Source organism: Salvelinus fontinalis, chromosome 11 (assembly GCF_029448725.1).
Source record: "Salvelinus fontinalis isolate EN_2023a chromosome 11, ASM2944872v1, whole genome shotgun sequence".
Lineage (NCBI taxonomy): Eukaryota > Metazoa > Chordata > Actinopteri > Salmoniformes > Salmonidae > Salvelinus > Salvelinus fontinalis.
Window position 1 is genome coordinate 45,289,174 of NC_074675.1, and position 20,439 is coordinate 45,309,612.

Here is a 20,439-nt window from a genome sequence, read left to right on the forward strand (position 1 = left end):
TAATGACTCGCTCCCGCACTGTGTGTGTGTGTGATTAGCAAAATGGGGGCTGCCAGAGTGCCAGTTCTTAATAATTTTACAGTAATGTGATGTGTGTGACAGAAAATGGGTGTCGCATTATTGCATTATAGCCAATTGTACGTTCAACAAGTCTCAGACTTAGAAAGCAATGGTGTATATTGGCAAAAAAGGAGCACATGCTATACTAGTATGGATGTCTATCTATGCTTAACTTAGATTCTAAATAAAAGACTCTGGTTATAACTAGTTAGACTTGCATAATCAACTCCTTTAGACCTGTAACGATAAGAGCAAACACACACTCTTAGAAAAAAAAGCGTGCTATCTAGAACCTTACACGGTTCTTCGGCTGTCCCCATAGGAGAACACTTTGAAGAACCTATTTTGGTTCCAGGTACCTCTTTGCAGAGACAGTGGTAGCTCACTAATGGTGAGCAAACTCTAGTGTGAAGAGTAGACTAGCCTGATAACCTAAATCAGTTCCTAGCAATGGGATATTTTCAAAGTTCAGCAATCAGCCAGAGTCACAATATTGCAAGGCATTTTATTTAAGCAATGTTTTTACCTGGCAACTACTCTGTTTGAAATTCCCATCACCGCCGCTGTTCTGCAAATAACACAGATGCCTCAGCAAAAATGTATTCTCATCGACTAGGACCCATTCCCTGTATCTGTCCTTGTGTAACGAACGGCAGGACTGGTTTCAAAAAGTAGACACAGTTGAAGTCAGAAGTTTACATATACTTAGGTTGGAGTCATTAAAACTTGTTTTTCAACCACTACACAAATGTTTTGTTAACAAACTATAGTTTTGACAAGTCAGTTAGGACATCTGCTTTGTGCATGACACAAGTAATTTTTCCAACAATTGTTTACAGACAGATTATTTCACTGTATCACAATTCCAGTGGGTCAGAAGTTTACATACACCAAGTTGACTGTGCCTTTAAACAGCTTGGAAAATTCCAGAAAAAGATGTCATGGCTTGAGGAGCTTCTGATAAGCTAATGTACATAATTTGAGTCAATTGAAGGTGTACCTGTGGATGAATTTCAAGGCCTACCTTCAAACTCAGTGCCTCTTTGCTTGACATCATGGAAAAATCAAAAGAAATCAGCCAAGACCTCAGAAAGAAAATTGTAGACCTCCACAAGTCTGGTTCATCCCTGGGAGCAATTTCCAAACACCTGAAGGTACCACGTTCATCTGTACAAGCAATAGTATGCAAGTTTAAACACCATGGAACCACGCAGCCGTCATAGCACTCAGGAAGGAGACGCGTTCTGTCTCCTAGAGATGAACGTACTGTGGTGCGAAAAGTGCAAATCAATCCCAGTACAACAGCAAAGGACCTTGTGAAGATGCTGAATGAAACAGGCACAAAAGTATCTATATCCACAGTAAAACGAGTTCTATATCGACATAACCTGAAAGGCCGCTCAGCAAGGAAGGAGCCACTGCTCCCAAACCGCCATAGAAAAGCCAGAATACAGTTTGCAACTGCACATGGGGACAAAGATTGTACTTTTTGGAGAAATGTCCTATGGTCTGATGAAACAAAAATTTAAATGTTTGGCCATGATGACCATTGTTATGTTTGGAGGAAAAAGGGGGCCGCTTGCAAGCCGAAGAACACCATCCCAACCGTGAAGCACGGGGGTGGCATAATCATGTTGTGGAGGTGCTTTGCTGCAGGAGGGACTGGTGCACTTCACAAAATAAATGGCATCATGAGGGTGGAAAATGATGTGGATATATTGAAGCAACATCTCAAGACATCAGTCAGGAAGTTAAAGCTTTGTCGCAAATAGGTCTTCCAAATGGACAATGACCCCAAGCATACTTCCAAAGTTGTGCCAAAATGGCTTAAGAACAACAAAGTCAAGTTATTGGAGTGACCATCACAAAGCCCTGACCTCAATCCTATAGAAAATGTGTGGGCAGAACTGAAAAAGCATGTGTGAGCAAGGAGGCCTACGAACCTGACTCAGTTACACCAGCTCTGTCGGGAGGAATGTGCCAAAATTCACCCAACTTATTGTGGGAAGCTTGTGGAAGGCTTCCCAAAACGTTTGACCCAAGTTAAACAATTTAAAGGCAATGCTACCAAATACTAATTGAGTGTATATGAACTTTTGACCCACTGGGAATGTGATGAAAGAAATAAAAGCTGAAATAAATCATTCTCTCTACTATTATTCTGACATTTCACATTCTTAAAATAAAGTGGTGATCCTAACTGACCTAAGACAGGACATTTTTTTCTAGGATTAAATGTCAGGAATTGTGAAAAACTGAGTTTAAATGTATTTGGCTAAGGTGTATGTAAACTTCCGACTTCAACTATGCAGTCCCATCCCTGTAAGCTACAGTACACTGTGTAAAACAATAATAATATGATGATAGATCGACTTGTTTTATTAATGCCTTAATCATAACACTTTCTGAAATCCATTCACACAAACTTGGCCAAGACTTATAAGACTTAAAACTATAAGAGTTTAGTAAGTACTTATTACTTATAAGATCTTTACAAGCTGTGATTTAATCAGTTAGTACTGCTGTCTCATTCAGAATGGTTAAGCATGTATTTGTCATTTAGATATGATTATGATCGAATTAGGTGCTTGTGTGCACCGTACAACTAAAATTGAGTTATTTTCTATCTGTTTGCATTTCTGCATTTCTCTGAAGTGACCTTACTAACACCATTCATGGTATCTATATCCTAGATATGTCTATATACAGTAGCCTACTACTATGATCAGGATTAGGTTCCTACTGCTGGCTGGTACCATCAATATCATTTCCCGGTCCTGCACATGCATGTGTAAATATCCAACGTCAATTCGTTTGAGTGCCTTCTTGTATTATATTTTAGCTAAATTACCATTCTATCTTTACTTCATAAAGTTTGTATTTTTCCTACTCTTTGTTTTCAATTGCTTACTTTTCTATTGTTGCTGCATTGTCCAGAGGTGAACCTGAAAGAATGCTAAGCAGTTTATTGCACTCTGCATCCATGTATATATATTTTTATTTTGTATTTTTTTATTTCACCTTTATTTGACCAGGTAGGCTAGTTGAGAACAAGTTCTCATTTACAACTGTGACCTGGACAAGATAAAGCAAAGCAGTGTGACACAAACAACAACACAGAGTTACACATGGAATAAACAAACATACAGTCAATAATACAGTAGAAAAAAAAGTATATATACAGTGTGTGCAAAGGAGGTAGGATAAGGGAGGTAAGGCAATAAATACGCCATAGTGGCGAAATAATTACAATATAGCAATTAAACACTGGATTGATAGATGTGCAGAAGATGAGTGTGTAAGTAGAGATACTGGGGTGCAAAGGAGTAAAATAAATAACAGTATGGGGGATGAGGTAGTTGGATGGGCTATTTACAGATGGGCTATGTACAGATGCAGTGATCTGTGAGCTGCTCTGACAGCTGGTGCTTAAAGATAGTGAGGGAGATATGAGTCTCCAGCTTCAGTGATTTTTGCAGTTCGTTCCAGTCATTGGCAGCAGAGAACTGGAAGGAAAGGCGGCAAAAGGAGGAATTGGCTTTGGGGATGACCAGTGAGATATACCTGCTGGAGCGCGTGCTGCGGGTGGGTGCTTCTATGGTGACCAGTGAGCTGAGATAAGGCGGGGCTTTACCTAGCAAAGACTTATAGATGACTTGGAGCCAGAGGGTTTGGCAACGAATATGTAGTGAGGGCCAGCCAACGAGAGCATACAGGTCGCAGTGGTGGGTAGTATATGGGGCTTTGGTGACAAAACGGATGGCACTGTGATAGACTGCATCCAATTTGCTGAGTAGAGTGTTGGAGGCTATTTTGTAAATGACATCGCCGAAGTCAAGGATCGATATGATAGTCAGCTTTAAGAGGGTATGTTTGGCAGCATGAGTGGAGGATGCTTTGTTGCGAAATAGGAAGCCGATTCTAGATTTAATTTTTTGGATTGGAGATGCTTAATGTGAGTCTGGAAGGAGAGTTTACAGTCTAACCAGACACCTAGTTATTTGTAGTTGTCCACATATTCTAAGTCAGAACCGTCCAGAGTAGTGATGCTGGACGGGCGGGCAAGTGTGGGCAGCGATCGGTTGAAGAGCATCCATTTAGTTTTACTTGCATTGAAGAGCAGTTGGAGGCCACAGAAGAAGAGTTGTATGGCATTGAAGCTCGTCTGGAGGTTAGTTAACAAAGTGTCCAAAGAAAGACCAGAAGTTTACAAAATGGTGTCGTCTGCTTAGAGGTGGATCAGAGAATCACCAGCAGCAAGAGCGACATCATTGATGTCTACAGAGAAGAGAGTCGGCCCGAGAATTGAACCCTGTGGCACCCCCATAGAGACTGCCAGAGGTCCGGATAACAGGCCCTCCGATTTGACACACTGAACTCTGTCTGAGAAGTAGTTGGTGAACCAGGCGAGGCAGTCATTTGAGAAACCAAAGCTGTTGAGTCTGCCAATAAGAATGTGGTGATAGATATAGGTCTGTAGCAATTTGGGTGTCTCCCCCTTTGAAGAGGGGGATGACCGTGGCAGTTTTCCAATCTTTGGGGATCTCAGACTAGTAATAGGGGTTGCAACAATTTAGGCGGATAATTTTAGAAAGAGAGGGTCCAGATTGTCTAGCCCGGCTGATTTGTAGGGGTCCAGATATTGCAGCTCTATCAGAACATCAGCTATCTGGATTTGGGTGAAAGAGAAATGGGGAGGCTTGGGAAAGTTGCTGTGGGGGATGCGGGGCTGTTGACCGGGTTAGCGGTAGCCAGGTGGAAAGCAAGGCCAGCCGTAGAAAAATGCTTATTGAAATTCTCAATTATTATGGATTTATCAGTGGTGACAGTGTTTCCTAGCCTCAGTGCAGTGGGCAGCTGGGAGGAGGTGCTCTTATTCTCATATAATGTGTACATGACAAATAAACAAGCTTGAATATTCACTCAAAGGTCAGCTAGTTAGCTATCCCTCTTAATAGCAGTGCTAGTAGTGCCATCAATGCTAGTAGCCTATCAACTCATCATCAACAATATTCCATAATTTAGGCATATCAACTAGGGCGGAAGAATGAATATTGGTGAAATTACATGAAGCCGTTATGAAAGTTGAAATAAGGACATTTTGAGGAGCAGGCATTTCTTTTCCAAATCCATGCAACTTTTTATATTTTTTTATTTTGAATGAAATAATTTTGTATGAGTTCATAATCTTTGGACATGCACATAATCTGAGAAATTAGACATCATTATCAGACATTATTATCACAGAACATGAACTATGCAATTCAATGTGATAATACAACGCATGATAACCAGTGTGCAATGAATGATGTGCCTCAAACGCCACAATATTTGTTTTCATTCCTGCATTCAGCCAATATAATTTTAGAAATACCAAAATGTAAAATGTGTCCACTTAATATTTTGTTTTTGGAACATTTCGCGCCATCCCATTTAAAAACATACACCTCGGTGGGCGCGGCCTCTGATTGGTGGCCTGTGAACTCTGCACAGCCCCTCCCCTATTCTGGTTATTGGGGAAATCCCCGAAATGCACGCTTTTCACTGAAACAAAATATTTTGCTTTATAGCTGCTACGGATTGCATTGACAGAGAACCGAGGTGCTGCAAGAAAAGATTCATAAACGGGAGGCGAGGTATAAATCCATGTTTAATTTATTTTAGGCAGCGTAGCAAATTATTTTGCCTGGAAAAGTTTGTGGTCGTTGTTGATTGGAGATTCTAGTAAAACAGCCAGTCAAGTTTACAGCTGAGCTAGCAGATTTTAGTTGAAGATGGTGGGTGAAGTTTGGTGTGTCTTGTATTTCGTTGTATTAATACAAATTTAACCACAACACATTGTAGTATTATATGACATCGAAGTTGGATGATGATCACGAATCGCTTACTGTTCAGACTGTTTTGTGTGTCTAACCTGCTAGCTAATTAGCTAGGACATGCTAGGCCATAACTGAGGAACGCTCAACCCCTCACGCGATATGTCAGAAACCAGATTGAGCCACCTTCAGTCGATACTTGTAAAAATGTCAATTCTGAAAACGCTTATCTGTACCAATGTGTTTCATGTACAACTGCGGCCTTTCTGCAGGGTTCTGAAATTCATATTTTTAATAATAACTTTTATCGAACACCCCCATGTCCGGCCACCAATTTGCGCTTATCGCCCTCGTGCGGCAATGTTTGGGAACACCGAAAGCGGTCTATACCAGTTAACATGATCTTTTATGAATTATGAAACCGTTTTTATTATTACATACATTCTTCAGAATTCACAAAAAAAGGACTTTAGCTGGTTATCTCATAGAACAAGAAATATAAGATATCCTAAGCCTGTGGCCTCCCGGGTGGCGCAGTGGTCTAGGGCACTGCATCGCAGGCTGGGCTGGGTTCGCGCCCAGGCTCTGTCGCAGCCGGCCGCAACCGGGAGGTCCGTGGGGCGACGCACAATTGGCATAGCGTCGTCCGGGTTAGGGAGGGTTTGGCCGGTAGGGATATCCTTGTCTCAGTATGTAAAATGTAATGAAATGTAAAAAATGTAATAAAATGTATGCACTCTACTGTAAGTCGCTCTGGATAAGAGCGTCTGCTAAATGACTAAAATGTGTATACCATAATCTTATTTTCACCGTGTATCCATTTAACTTTACCCTAGATCAGGGTTCCCCAACTGGATTTGGCCCGCGGGTGGTTTTATTTCCCCCCCAAGCTTTCTGAGCAATTTTTTTTTTTAATTTTCAATGTCAGACATGACTGCAAAACCCCCAGGAAATCAGCTCCAAGTGATTTACTTAAAAAAAATATATGTTCCCAAGTATTCCCACACATAATAGAGAGATGCATGTGATCATATACAAATGTAAAAATCTAGTTGATGATCCCTGCCCTACAACAACAACGTTCATTTTCCTCATAGGCTCTGTCCAACAAACCATGGCATACAAGAATACGCCTTTATTATTTCTCTCTGTATAGGGTGGGTTGCAAGTTAGTCATAGATTTAGATGAGGTGTTTATTTGGTAAACGTAGGGTAGCTAGCTGGGCACTTGAGCAACACCAAGGATTAGCCCAATACCGTGGCACCAGTGCTCACATTGCTGTCTAGCTAACTACACAACCCAGTCAGTCATTATCCATCCCCTGTCTGCATTCTAGCTTTTTTATGTATTTATTTAACTCTTATTTAACTAGGCAAGTCAGTTAAGAACAATTTCTTATCTACAATGACGGCCTACCCCAGCCAAACCCTAACCCGGACGACACTGGGCTAATTGTGCACCTCCCTATGGGACTCCCAATCACTGCTGTTTGTGATACAGCCTGGACTGGAACCAGGGTCTGTAGTGACGCCTCTAGCACTGAGATGCACTGCCTTAGACTGTTGCGCCACTTGGGAGCTGTTGTCCCCCTTTCCACCCTCATCCCATAAATGTATTGTTTTGAAGACACAGGTAGCTGCTAAAACTAGTATAGATTTTTTTCTTAACTAATCACATGGGTGTGCTCTCTCCTAGATCCTATCGCCTTCCTCCCTCCCTCCTTGTGTCCCTGTGTCCAATCCTCTCCTCCCAAACGGTTCTGTGAGCTGTCGAGAAAGGGAACGGATACAGGATGGAAGAGCTCAGCCCCCCACTGGGCCAATGTTCCTTCCAGCAGCTTTGGGAGAGCAAGTAAGTTTTGAACAATCTTTAGGACCACAAACTTATAGAAGTATGTTTAAGACTACCAAGGTATGTGGCTACTTCTAGACTAGACCGAGGTGGTTGTGTGTGAGTGGAAGCCCAAAGACATTGTTCAATGTATTACAGCACCTTTTCTGCATAGGTCTTTTCAGGGACATACTAATGACTGATCCGGTGATTTCTTTTCTATAGTATGACACCTCAGGGGCCCAGTATTCCACTGGTTGCTACTCAAAACTGGTCTGACCTGGATGTCTCGGTACGTTTGATTGTCTACCTCATGACGTAAACGTGACGCCACACCTTTTTAGAATGGGCTAATGAGCCCCCCCCCCTCTAGTAGAACAGTGATTGTTTGAGTTACATTTTTTTTCTCTGGTAATTTGATATCCATGGTGGGCACTCCTGTTTCATTAGTCAGACAGAAATGTAAAAAGCAACTGAAAACTTGAATGCTTTACTCCTCTGTAGATAAATGGCATCCACTTACCTCCCTCACAGCTCCTTCCCGACGCGACTCTCCACAAGGTCTTTGACGAGGGGCTGTTTGAACTGCTGGAGTCCCCGGTTGTGGAGCCCTCTGTGTCAACCCTGGACAGCGTTCCTCCCCCCGCCTCCACCGTCCCCTCCACCAACGACTACCCTGGGAAGCACGGCTTCCAGCTGCGGTTCCAGAAGTCGGGTACCGCCAAGTCTGTCACCTCCACTGTGAGTATCATGCATATGGCTTACTGCACATGCCTGAATACATACACACACGTATAGTTAAAGCAATAAGGCCCGAGGTGGTGTGTTATTTGGCCAATATACCACGGCTAAGGGCTGTTCTTCTGCCCGACACAACTCTGAGTGCCTGGACACAGCTCTTAGCCATGGTATATTGGCCATATACTTAAAAATAAAGGAGAGCCGCACATTCTAGGAGCTCAGATGCAAAAATGTAATTACCAATGTTTCGACAGCCAAGCTGTCTTCATCAGGGTATTGGCCATATACCACAAACCCCAGAGTTGCCTTTTATAAACTGGTTATTAGCGTAATTAGAACGGTAAAATTATTTTGTCATACCAATGCTCAAACCACCCAGTTTATAATTCATGATAATATAAAATAAGTGCTGTGTTTTGTGTGGGCTGACCCTGGCATGTAAGCATGTAAATCTCTCTCGTACAAGGTTAATATTTTAATCAATATATTCGGCTCCATTTATTCTGTTTCGAAAATGCTAATTAGGATCAAAGTAGACATGATGGAAGACTACAAATCCCTGCAAGCTCCTGCACGTCTTCTTTAGCTGACTCCTTTGCTAACAGGTATTGTGTCCATTTAACTAGGCAAGTCAGTTAAGAACAAATTCTTATTTTCAATGACGGTCTAGGAACAGTGGACACTGCCTTGTTCAGGGGCAGAACGACAGATTTTTACCTTGTCGGCTCGGGGATTCGATCTTGCAACCTTTCAGTTACTAGTCCAACACTCTAACCACTAGGCTACCTGCCGCCCCATTTAAAACTTGCACAAGACAGTTCACAGAATTATATATTTTAAAGACATTTAGCCAATTTAATCATTACAAATTTTAGCTAACATTAGATAATTAATCCAAAGATTCTTAGCTTTGCCTCAATTCAGCAGTCTTGTCTAGATCACGGCATTTGTAGTTCTTTACGATAGCCACATTAGCAGCTAATTAGCACTTCATTTTTGAGGTGTAAATACAGGTGATATATTATAAGTCACCTTGTCTTAGAGCAGTCCTTCTCAAATAGTGGGGCGCGCCCCCCTGGGGGGGCTCGGAGCGATGCCGGGGCGCGCGCGTGTGACCCCGGGGAACATGCTTTTTTTTTGCCGCAGGGAGTAGTTTTCTTTTGCACCGAACAAGAGCACACAGCACAGAGCAGGAGATATGAAGTGCAGATAACAAACTCTTAAGAGACACCATGGAAAAATATTTAACAGGGATGAAAAGAAAGGTGGAGAGACGGAGATAATGAGACAAACGTAAGTCTCCCGAAAACTAAGACGAGGAAATATGACGACGCGTATGTAGCGCTTGGCTTCACTGTGACTACGGTGGGAGACGGGGAAAGACCGGTATGTTTACTGTGTCTAAAAATGTTGGCAGCATGAAGCCAAATAAATTAAGGCGTCACTTAAAGACATTACAATCACGCTGATAAGCCGCTTGAGTTTTTTCAGCGAAAACGTGCCGAATATTGCCAACAATTGTCCAGCTTTGTGAATGCTACTTCAGTAAACCAGCGAGCAGTGTTAGCATCATATAAGGGGCGTACCAAATTGCTCAGTGCAAAAAAAGACACTCCATAGCAGAGGAGCTGATACTGCCTGCAGCATTAGACATGGTCTCCGTCATGCTGGATGACGCAAGTGCTGCAAAAATAAAATACTAATCAGGAATCAGGAAATACTGATTCATTCGAGAACCTGCATTAATTTGTCGACACTACTGACTATGATGCCACCTCAGTGATTCCATATATTAAGGAGCATATTTCATCACTGATGGGATTCTTTAAAAAGTAAACATTTAGCAGGTTTAAAGCCGATTTCTAGCAATTCTATACGTTTTGGCATGTCTAATGGGTATTCATGTGATATTTGAGTGACACAAATTACAATATCTAAGGGCTACAAAATCTACCTAAAAACACTTTAGCTGACATGGACTAGTTGATGTGGACATTTCTGGCAAGTTATAAATAGCTCTCTAAGGTATGCAATGACTAACATGACAAGAGAAACTGACTATGCACTGCCAAATATAGAAATTGCACTTTGTGCATTCTACTATTGCAATTTTCAAGAGGAAGTTTAAAGCTGGAATGAACCCCACAGTTTGGGAACCACTGCCCAGTGGGAAGAATTGATGGTGGACAAATGGTTGGAACCATTTCCTTGTTTGACTGCTAAGCTTTATGGGTATTATGAGACATACTGTGGTACTCTATAGGAATGAAACACAGCCTACCATGGGGTCCAGCCCCACCCTCTAAGTAGCCTTGTCTCACTGTATATTCACATGCTATATATATTTCTCTATTGATCTCTCTTTCAACTTTGAATGACGTTTCTCTTCTGGGGGAAACATCTATTTGGATTAATATACTTTTTTGACAATCACAATAAGTAACAGTAAAATGGCTCAAACCAGTTTAATCCATGGTCTCATTTCAATTCATTATAGTAAATTGCAGTTACTTTACCTCCGACAGAGATGAAAGATATTCCACTCATTCTAATCCCCTGTGGTTGCATTCAACTGGAATCCAGTTCATTGTGACGATTTGCTAAAACTCAAGGTTTTGGCGAAAAAGTATTTGGATTAAAACAGCCAATAGCAGCAAGGTTTCCACAGTGACTCACATGTCAGCGTACTATGATAGGTCTATCAGGCTTGAGTTAGGGTGTGCTGCCCTCAAACTAGCTCATTCATTGGAACTGAGGAGTTGCATGCTGGTAGGTTGCAGTAATGCATGGGTCTGACATGACAGGGCATGTTCCACACAAGGCCTGCATTATGGAAAGGGTTAAAGTGCAGCCCTTTTGGTCAAAATGTATAGTTATAAACAAGGTATTTATGATTTTTTCAGAATATGAATATAATTGTTAATGTGTATTATGATCTTATACATGTAGGTGTTAAGCCCACCTTTTGCTAGTGTTTGTATTTTATGTAAACTTTATAAACAGATTATACTCTACTTTTTTCATCGCCTAAGTGAAATGCTGTCTGTGGGAAGTAACTTCACCAAAGTGCTTTTTTCCCCTTCACTTTTTATCAATTCAATTCACCACTTTGTTTCACAAAATAAAATTCCTATAGACACATACAACTGGTTGCTCATTGTTTTCTCTCCCCTCCCAGTATTCTGTGCAGCTGAACAAGCTGTACTGCCAGCTGGCTAAGACGTGCCCTGTGGAGGTGTTGATGGCCATGGATCCCCCGCCAGGAGCCATCCTCAGGGCCACCGCTATCTACAAGAAGTCTGAGCATGTCTCTGAGGTGGTCCGGCGCTGCCCCCACCACCAGAGCGCCTCAGATAACAATGAAGGTGGGTGTGTTTGGGTGTGTGTTTTTAGTCTAAGGTAAACATTCAAAACTGATGTATATAATAAGTATTTTGCCCTTAATTAAGAGTGGAGAAAAAATGGACTAATATGCATGATTTTATTTTGGCTCAGTTTTTGTATTTAGCCATGTACACGAATAAAGAGGAAATGAAACCCATCCAAATCTGATCATAATATTCCCCATGGTCTCAGAGATGAGGTATACCTTCACTCCCCATGTAAAAGTGTCCCAGGAATAGAGGAGACTCCCCCTCACTACTTGTCTACTTCCTGTTTTTCTGTCTAGGCGTGGTCCACCGGAGTCACCTGATTAGGGTGGAGGGTAGCCAGTGGGCTCAATACCTGGAGGATGGAAACACCAAGCGTCAAAGTGTGCTGCTGCCCTATGAGCCTCCTCAGGTATACCCTATAGAAAGAGAATTAATAGAGCGGTCGTCCCCATTCAAGTAAATGATGGCATAATGGGTGGACTGGTGGCCATTGCGAGTGTACCCAGATGAGCAAGGCAGGAAGTGTACCCCATCAATCTGTTCTGCGATTTGTTGAATCAACTCAAATGAAATTATTTAAAAAATAGCCACGTCAGTTTGTATCATTTGAATGAACATTCTACATTACCATGGAAATCATTACATCACCATACCAGGAAGCCATTATGTACCCATGAGTTTACCAGTCAATTTGGCTGGATTTGAGCTTCCAAGCCCGTTCTATTCATTTTTATCAATGGTATTTTATTTGCCGTTTCTCTTGACACTTTCTTTGAGACATCTGTCTATAATGCATTGGCGATTTGCATTTGTCAATGTACGTTCAAGTGAAGCTTAACATTGTGTATATGTTTTTGAATAGCTGGGCTCTGAAACGACTACTGTTCTCCTGAACTTCATGTGTAACTCCAGTTGCATGGGTGGTATGAACAGGCGGCCCATCCTCACCATCCTGACCCTGGAGACCCAGGAGTAAGTGTCTCTCCTTACCCCTTCTCACTGAGTTTGTTTATTTTGGAAATTGCGCATCGGGGTCTGAGTTTGCGTTACATTTGCCGTAATGTGTGTTTTGTAGGGATGTAACGATTCACCAATATGAATCGGTCCCCGTTTGAAATATTTAAGATACAAGTGCGTGCGTCTGTCAGCGGGACCACGATCCGAATGTAGCATGCATCTGTCACAAAATTGCTTCCAACGTTATGAATCGCCTGTAAAAACTATTTTGGTGCTAAATTACTTCCTACCTTCCGAAAATACCTCCATATTTTGTGACAACTGCGTCCGTGCCTTCAGCATGTCATTGTTTTGACAGTCATTGATCTACAAGTCATTTTGCATGCCGAACAACCACAGGAAATATCAGTAGCCTAGTAAAACTGCATACTGTGCGCAGCTACGAGCACTGAGCAATGAAAAGTAGGCCTATTCCTGATCTGCCATATTTGCATGTCACTGTCAGCATGCAAATATTTGTAAAATAGCATGCGCAATATTAGGTATTTTTTGTTGTGACAATCAAGAAATTTGCTCGGTTATGTTTTTATAAAATGTAGTGTTGAAAATTGTTGTACCGGAATAAAAGTAGCCTAAGCTACCCGCACTGCATGGGAAGTAAAACTGTCAACTTCCAAACGGTCTAAACCGGGGGGGGGGGGTACGGACCGCCGGGCACTTCAAACCGGCCCGTGAGACATTTTGTGTTATCCAACTGGTAGTTAGTCTTGTCTCATCGCTGCAACTCCAGCACGGACTCGGGAGAGGCGAAGGTCGAGAGCGGTGCGTCCTCCGAAACACGACCCAGCCAAACCACACTGGTTCTTGACACAATGCTTGCTTAACCCGAAAGCCAGCCGCACCAATGTATCGGCGGAAACACCATACACCTGGTGACCGTGTCAGCGTGCATGCGCCCAGTACGCCACAGGAGTCACTAGAGCGTGATGGGAAAAGGAAATCTCAGTCTGTCCTAACCCTCTCCTAACCTGGACGACGCTGGGCCAATGGGTCTCCCAGTCACGGCCAGCTGTGTGACAGCCTGGGATCAAACCCGGGTCTGTAGTGACGACCGCTGCGATGCAGTGCCTTAAAACCCTGCGCCACTTGGGAGGCCCCCGCAAATTGATTTTAACAAACAATTGGTCCCACAAAAAATGCAACCCTCCGTTGAATTTCAAAACCCCGATGTGGCCCTCGAGCCAAAACGTTTGCCCAACACTGGTCTACACCATTAAATTATGAAACAGTGGTGAAATCTTATTACACGACCGCAATACCTTTTTGTTTCGAAGGTGTTCAGAACAATATTAACGGCAAAGAAAGCTGTGTGAACACTGAAAGCTTTGTTGAACTCTCTACAACACAAAATCCGGGTAAGGGGCAGCTGAGTAGAAGACTATCTGCATATAAATGGACGAGGGCTTCCTACTGCCTGAGCTATGTTGTTGATGTAAATTGAGAAGAGCATGGGGCCTAGGATCAAGCCTTTGGGTACTCCCTTGGTGACAGGCAGTGGCTGAGACAGCAGATTTTCTGACTTTACACATTGCACTCTTTGAGAGAGGTAGTTAGCAAACCAGGCCAAAGACCCCTCGGAGACACCAATACTCCTTAGCCGACCCAGAAGTTTGGAATGGTGTACCGTATCAAAAGCTTTGTCCATTAAGATAGCAGCACAACATTGCTTAGTCACAGTCAATGGTCACATTGAGGACCTTAAGGTTGCAGTGACACAATCATAACCTGAGCAGAAACCAGATTGCATACCAGAGATAATACTATAGACATCAAGAAAGCCAGTCAGTTGATTATTGACAGGTTTTTCCAACACTTTTGATAAATAGGCCTATAACAGTCAAGATTGATCTCCCCCTTTAAATAAAGGACGCACCGTGGCTGCCTTCCAACCACTACAACCACACAGAAGAAACAAGTTTAGGGAGAAGCTGTGTGGCAGGGGGAAAAGATGGTGGAGCGTTGGGGATAGTCACATTAGAAGGGCTGGTAGATGAAGTGTTGGGTGGGTAAGGAGGCGTGTCTGAGTCAAATAGGAATCCTGACTTAATAAAGTTATTTTTAAAGAGCTCAGCCATACGCTCTTTATAAGAGCCTTTCGCCAAATGGTGCTCTTGAGGTGGAGTAACTGCCAGATCACGGTCGAACCAGGGGCTGATCTTGTTGTTAATTTTCTTTATGGGGGCATGCTTGTTAACAATGCCACTGAAAAGATGCACAAAAAAATGAAGTTCCAAGCATCTTCAACAAAGGTTGATCAAGCTGATTCTATACCAATTTACAGGCCAGGTCATGAAGGAAGGCTAGCTCATTAAAGCTTTTCAGCAAGCGTCTATGACGAATCCGGAGAGGTCGTTTTCACTGAGCAGCCATTACAAACACAAGCAGTAAAACAGTGATCACTTAAGGTCATTACAGAAAACACCAGACTGATACCAATCAGGATTATTTGTGAGGATAACGTCAAGGAGAGTAGACTTTTCTTGGTGTTTGGGATCATTCCATGTGGGATTGGTGATCTGAGAGAGATTTAGGGAGTCCCATTGTTTTAAGACATGGCCAGGTGGTTTAAGCATGTCCCGGTTTAAGTCACCTAGCAGGACAAATTAAGACTTGGTGTAAAGGGCCATGAGAGAGCTTAGGGCAGGTAGGGTACAGGCTGGTGCTGATGGAGGATGATAGCACCCAGCAACAGTCAACAAAGAGCTATTTGAAAGCTTAATGCTTAAAACCAGCAAATCAAATTGTTTGGGGACCTATTTGGTGGAGACAACCGAGCACTGAAGGTGATCCTTGGTATAGATGGCCACTCCCCCATCTTTGGAAGATCTGTCTTGCCGAAAAAGGTTATAACCTGAAAGTTTAACATCAGAACATTCTTTCTTAACCACGTCTCAATAATGACCAACATATCTGGATTGGAGCTGTGAACCCACACTTTCAATTGATCCATTTCAGGTAATAAGCGTCTAGTGTTAACGTGTAGAAAGCCAAGGCTTTTACACGGGCAGAAATCATCAGAGCAAATCTCAGAATTGTGACTAGCAACCGTAGACGGGCCAGGGTGTTCATGCACATTTCCAGGGCACGGTAGAGGACAGGGAGAGCTCTGTAGTGTTGATATTTTTAATGACATTTGAATGTGCATTAGATGGCAACAAGATCATATTGTACAGCAATTTCATCAGGTAACATGAGTACAAAGCCAGCGAGGGAGGGTTAGAATAGGATGGGAGGCCTAGAGTACATGTAACCAATAAAGAAGTTTGTCGCGAGGGTGGGAACGAACATTGTCTAATCCACGTTCTGGTAAATGAGCAACTATATACTCAACAAAGCATGCAGGAGTCATGGAGCAAATAGCACAATAAAAAAGTGAAATAGCTTGAGGCTAGACATTGTAAATTGAGAGTCAATCGCCCCAACACAATAACGTGGCTCTGAGTCCAATAGGCTATAAAAGTCTGAGATTAATAAATTGTAGAACGATGCTAGTTCATGGAAAGCAATTCTGAATAAAGCTTACATAATATTATTCACAAGTTAATTAGCCTACGTAAAAATTCAGATCAGTACAAAGTCTACGGCGTGCGTGTGTGCTGGAGCCAAGCGAAAGCTCGGGGGAGTGTGGCGGGGGTACCTGTACCAGATTGGGAGACAGGCCAGGGAAGACAGGGAGTAGATCGCCGGGTGGGATCCAAGCAGCAGGTAACAGGAGCAGGTGTCACACCTGCTTGGGAGAGCTTTGGTCAGGAGGCTGAGTAGGAGAGGAGGCGTTCAACCTTACCAGATAGGTGTGTGGTGGAGCAGATAAAGTGTCCGGAGCGAAAAAGCCAAAAGCCAAACTTGAGACAAAACCATACACATCATTTATAATTTACGCATGTACGCGCACACGTCCACTCGGACAGATCCAACTCAGAGAGACCCAGCTCATGAGCTCCATCAGCAGCAGATTTTAATTTAGAATGGAAAATGAATGTTTATGCAACAGAAGTTAGTGCATCGTATCACACTGAATCAATTCGTTTCTCTAATCGCACTGAATTGTTTCAAACTAAAAATGTATTGTAGCCCATATACAGTGCATTGGGAAAGTATTCAGGCCCCTTCTTTTTCCACATTGTTACATTATACCCTTATTCTAAAATTGATTAAATAACATAAGTTCCTCATCAATCTAGACACAATACCCCACAATGACAAAGCGAAAACAGGTTTTTGCTAATTTATGTAAATACGTGTTATTTTTTTTATAAGTATTCAGAACCTTTGCTATGATACTCGAAATTGAGCTCAGGTGCATCCTGTTTCCATTGATCATCCTTGAGATGTTTCTACAACTCATTGGAGTCAACCTTTGGTAAATTCAATTGAATGGACATGATTTAGAAAGGCACACACCTGTCTATATAAGGTCCCACAGTTGACAGTGCATGTCAGAGCAAAACCCAAATCATGAGGTTGACAGAATTGTCCATAGAGCTCCAGAGACAGGATTGTGTTGAGGCACAGATCTGGAGAAGGGTAACAAAGAATGTCTGCAGCATTGAAGGTCCCCAAGAACACAGTGGCCTCATTCTTAAATGGAAGAATTTTGGAACCACTTAGACTCTTCCTAGAGCTGGCCGTCCGGCCAAACTGGGCAAACTGGGGAGAAGGGCCTTGGTCAAAGAGGTGACCAAGAATCCGAGATCCTCTGTGGAGATGGTTGTCCTTCTGGAAGGTTCTCCCATCTCTGCAGCACTCCTTCAAACAGGCCTTTATAGTAGTGGACAGACGCTAGCCACTCAGTAAAAGGCACATGACAGCCCCCTTGGCGTTTGCTAAAAGGCACCTAAAGGACTCTTTGGCCTGAATGCCAAGTGTCATGTCTGGAGAAGCATGGTGGTGGCAGCATCATGTTGTGGGGATGTTTTTCAGTGGCAGGGACTGGGAGATTAGTCAGGATTGAGGGGAAAGCTGAATGGAGCAAAGTACAGAGGGATCCTTGATGAAAACCTGCTCCAGAGCACTCAGGACCTCAGACTGGGGCAAAGGCTCACCTCACAACAGGACAATGACACTAAGCACACAGCCAAGACAACGCAGGAGTGGTTTCGGGACAAGTCTCTGAATGTCCTTGAGTGGCCCAGCGAGAGCCCGGACTTGAACCCGATCAAACATCTCTGGAGAGACCTGAAAATAGCTGTGCAGCGACGCTCCACATCCAACCTGACAGAGCTTGAGTGGATCTGCAGAGAATAATGGGAGAAACTCCCCAAATACAGGTGTGCCAAGCTTGTAGCGTCATACCCAAGAACTCTAGAGCTAGGCTGTAATCGCTGCCAAAGTTGCTAAAACAAAGTACTGAGTAAAGGGTCTGAATACTTATGTAAATGTAATATTTCAGTTTTTATTTTTTAGCAAAAAATGTTAACCTATTTTTGTTTTGTCATTATAGGGTATTGTGTGAAGATTGAGGGGGGGAAACAATTTAATCAATTTTAGAATAAGGCTGTAACGTAACGATGTTGAATAAGTCAAGGGGTCTTAATACTTTCCGAATGCACTGTATCTAGATGCATATCGAATCATCTTGGAAGTGAAAGACGCATATCCCTAGTGTGTTTGGCTCCCTGTGAGTTTATTGCCTCTAACTTTCACTATTCTTCACCCCTTTGCTTCCTTTCTAGGGGTCAGGTTTTGGGTCGCCGTTGTTTCGAGGTCCGTGTGTGTGCCTGTCCCGGCCGGGACCGCAAGACCGAGGAAGAAAACACAAACAAAGTTCTGAACGGGACCAAGACCACCAACGGCGCCAAGAGAAGTAAGACTCGGGCCACGTCTCAACCCTCGTCTCCTATGTCATTGTTGACCTTGTCTCCTCTCCCCTCAGAGTCCCAACAGGCCCTGCCCCCTCCAGGGACCAGCAAGAAGATCAAGAATGGCTCCAGCACCGAGGATGAAGACAAGGACAATGTATTTTTGTTGCAGGTGAGGGAATGACACACACACACACACACAAGCTGACAGACAGAGGCACTTTTGTGAGGGAGAATTTGTGTATCTCTACTTCATGGATGTGCCCAAGGGAAATCCTCTCTCACTTCCTCCCTCTCTTCTCTCAGGTCCGTGGCCGAGAGCACTATGAGTGGCTCAAGAAGATCAATGACAGTCTGGAGCTGATGGACCACATTCCTCCCGCTGAGCAGGAGAAATACAAGAAGAAAGGGTAAGCTACCAGCGGCAGCCATTCTGACGACGGGAACTTCTCCCTAAAATCCCCATGTACCATTTACATGCATTACCCCCCCCCCACATATATTACCTGTAACATACATGTTCTCCTCTCAATGTTAAACAGTCTCACCCTCTGTTTGTCCTGTATTTGTCTTAGTTCCGCTAAGATCCTCAAGCAAGAAGCAATGGCCCCGAAGAGCGGAAAGCGGCTGCTTACAAAGGAAGACAGGAGCGACTCTGACTAAGGCCAGGACACGTCTGTCCTTATTCTCCGGTCTATTCCAGACCAACATTAAGTTGTGACTCCCAAGTTAAATGTCCAATACCAAACCCTAGTCCCTACATGTAGGCACTTCTGAAAGGATAGATATTAGCAACATGGTAATATCTCCACCTAGACAGCCATACGCTGGACACAGAAAGGGGTCAATAGAGACGGACCGACATTTTAATATTTGTTGTCATATGAACACGCAAGACATGGCGAAACGTGTGGAATTACAGATCATTGTCTTCAAAACTGCAACATTTTCTCTCTGCCCCATGGCCAAATGTGTAGAATTGCAGGAAATTAGCTTCAAAACAGTTCAAACTGTGTAAAGTTATTATTTTTTTTATTGTATTTTTTTCTATACCGGTGAATGACTGTCCATCCGGAACTTTGACAGCTAGGAAATTTGTGACCGGACCTTCTCAAATAGTACTCAAGTACCATGTTGGGATTTTCACCATATTTCGGATACCAGTCCAACAATTTCAGTACAACACAAACTGCGTAAGTGTAGGGTCTAGGGTTTGGTTTAGAATTAGGTAAGTAAGCTAAGACCCCTCCACCCACTGCCTTAACCATCTGGTGGGACTTCCTCCTCCTCACCTGCCCCCCAAACAGCACTTTAGCTTGTGCTTTTATGATTTGGACCAATTAAATTAAGTATTCATATCTTGACCTGCCTAGGCACGATGCTTTGTTACCAGTTAATTGGCTAGTTGGCTGTTAGTATTTTTATACCTGTTGAACATAACTGCTGTTATCCCTTCCCCTGAAACCATGACTTTCTTTTCCAACTTTTTTTGAAAAACTTGTCGCTCTTGTTATCAGAATGTTTTTTCATTGTTAAAAAAAAAGAGATTTTAGTTTTATCCATTTTAGTTCTCTCTTGTGAAGAGTTCTGATACTATGATTATGATACACTTAGCACATGTATATTTGTTTAATTTATCATTCTCTGATGGAAACTCTTTTTGATGTCATTCGGTGCTGAAACATGAGGCTCTATTTTGTTTAGGGGGAAAAGGAAACATTTCAGGGAACTTTTACAATCAAATTAAAGCAATTTCTTAAGTAATACTTAAATCCTCAGTCTTTTCTCAATACCTGCAGTCT

The 20,439-nt window shown here is 42.8% G+C and overlaps 1 protein-coding gene across 4 annotated transcripts; it reads left to right on the top strand.

The window, feature by feature from the left end:
• The first annotated feature begins 5,562 nt into the window (after positions 1 to 5,562).
• Positions 5,563 to 20,403, top strand: LOC129865814 (cellular tumor antigen p53-like). Of its 4 annotated transcripts, none has more exons than XM_055938831.1 (11): positions 5,563 to 5,696; positions 7,573 to 7,728; positions 7,933 to 7,999; positions 8,212 to 8,448; positions 11,627 to 11,813; positions 12,119 to 12,231; positions 12,685 to 12,794; positions 18,512 to 18,642; positions 18,712 to 18,809; positions 18,944 to 19,047; positions 19,213 to 20,403. In XM_055938831.1, the coding sequence occupies exons 2-11, from the start codon at positions 7,670 to 7,672 to the stop codon at positions 19,298 to 19,300; spliced, it is 1,194 nt and encodes a 397-aa protein (XP_055794806.1). In that variant the 5' UTR covers positions 5,563 to 5,696; positions 7,573 to 7,669; the 3' UTR covers positions 19,301 to 20,403. The 4 variants fall into 4 exon arrangements, with proteins under 4 accessions (XP_055794806.1, XP_055794807.1, XP_055794804.1 ...); XM_055938832.1 differs by having other exon boundaries at positions 8,242 to 8,448; XM_055938829.1 differs by having other exon boundaries at positions 18,512 to 18,809.
• Positions 20,404 to 20,439: the final 36 nt, after the last annotated feature.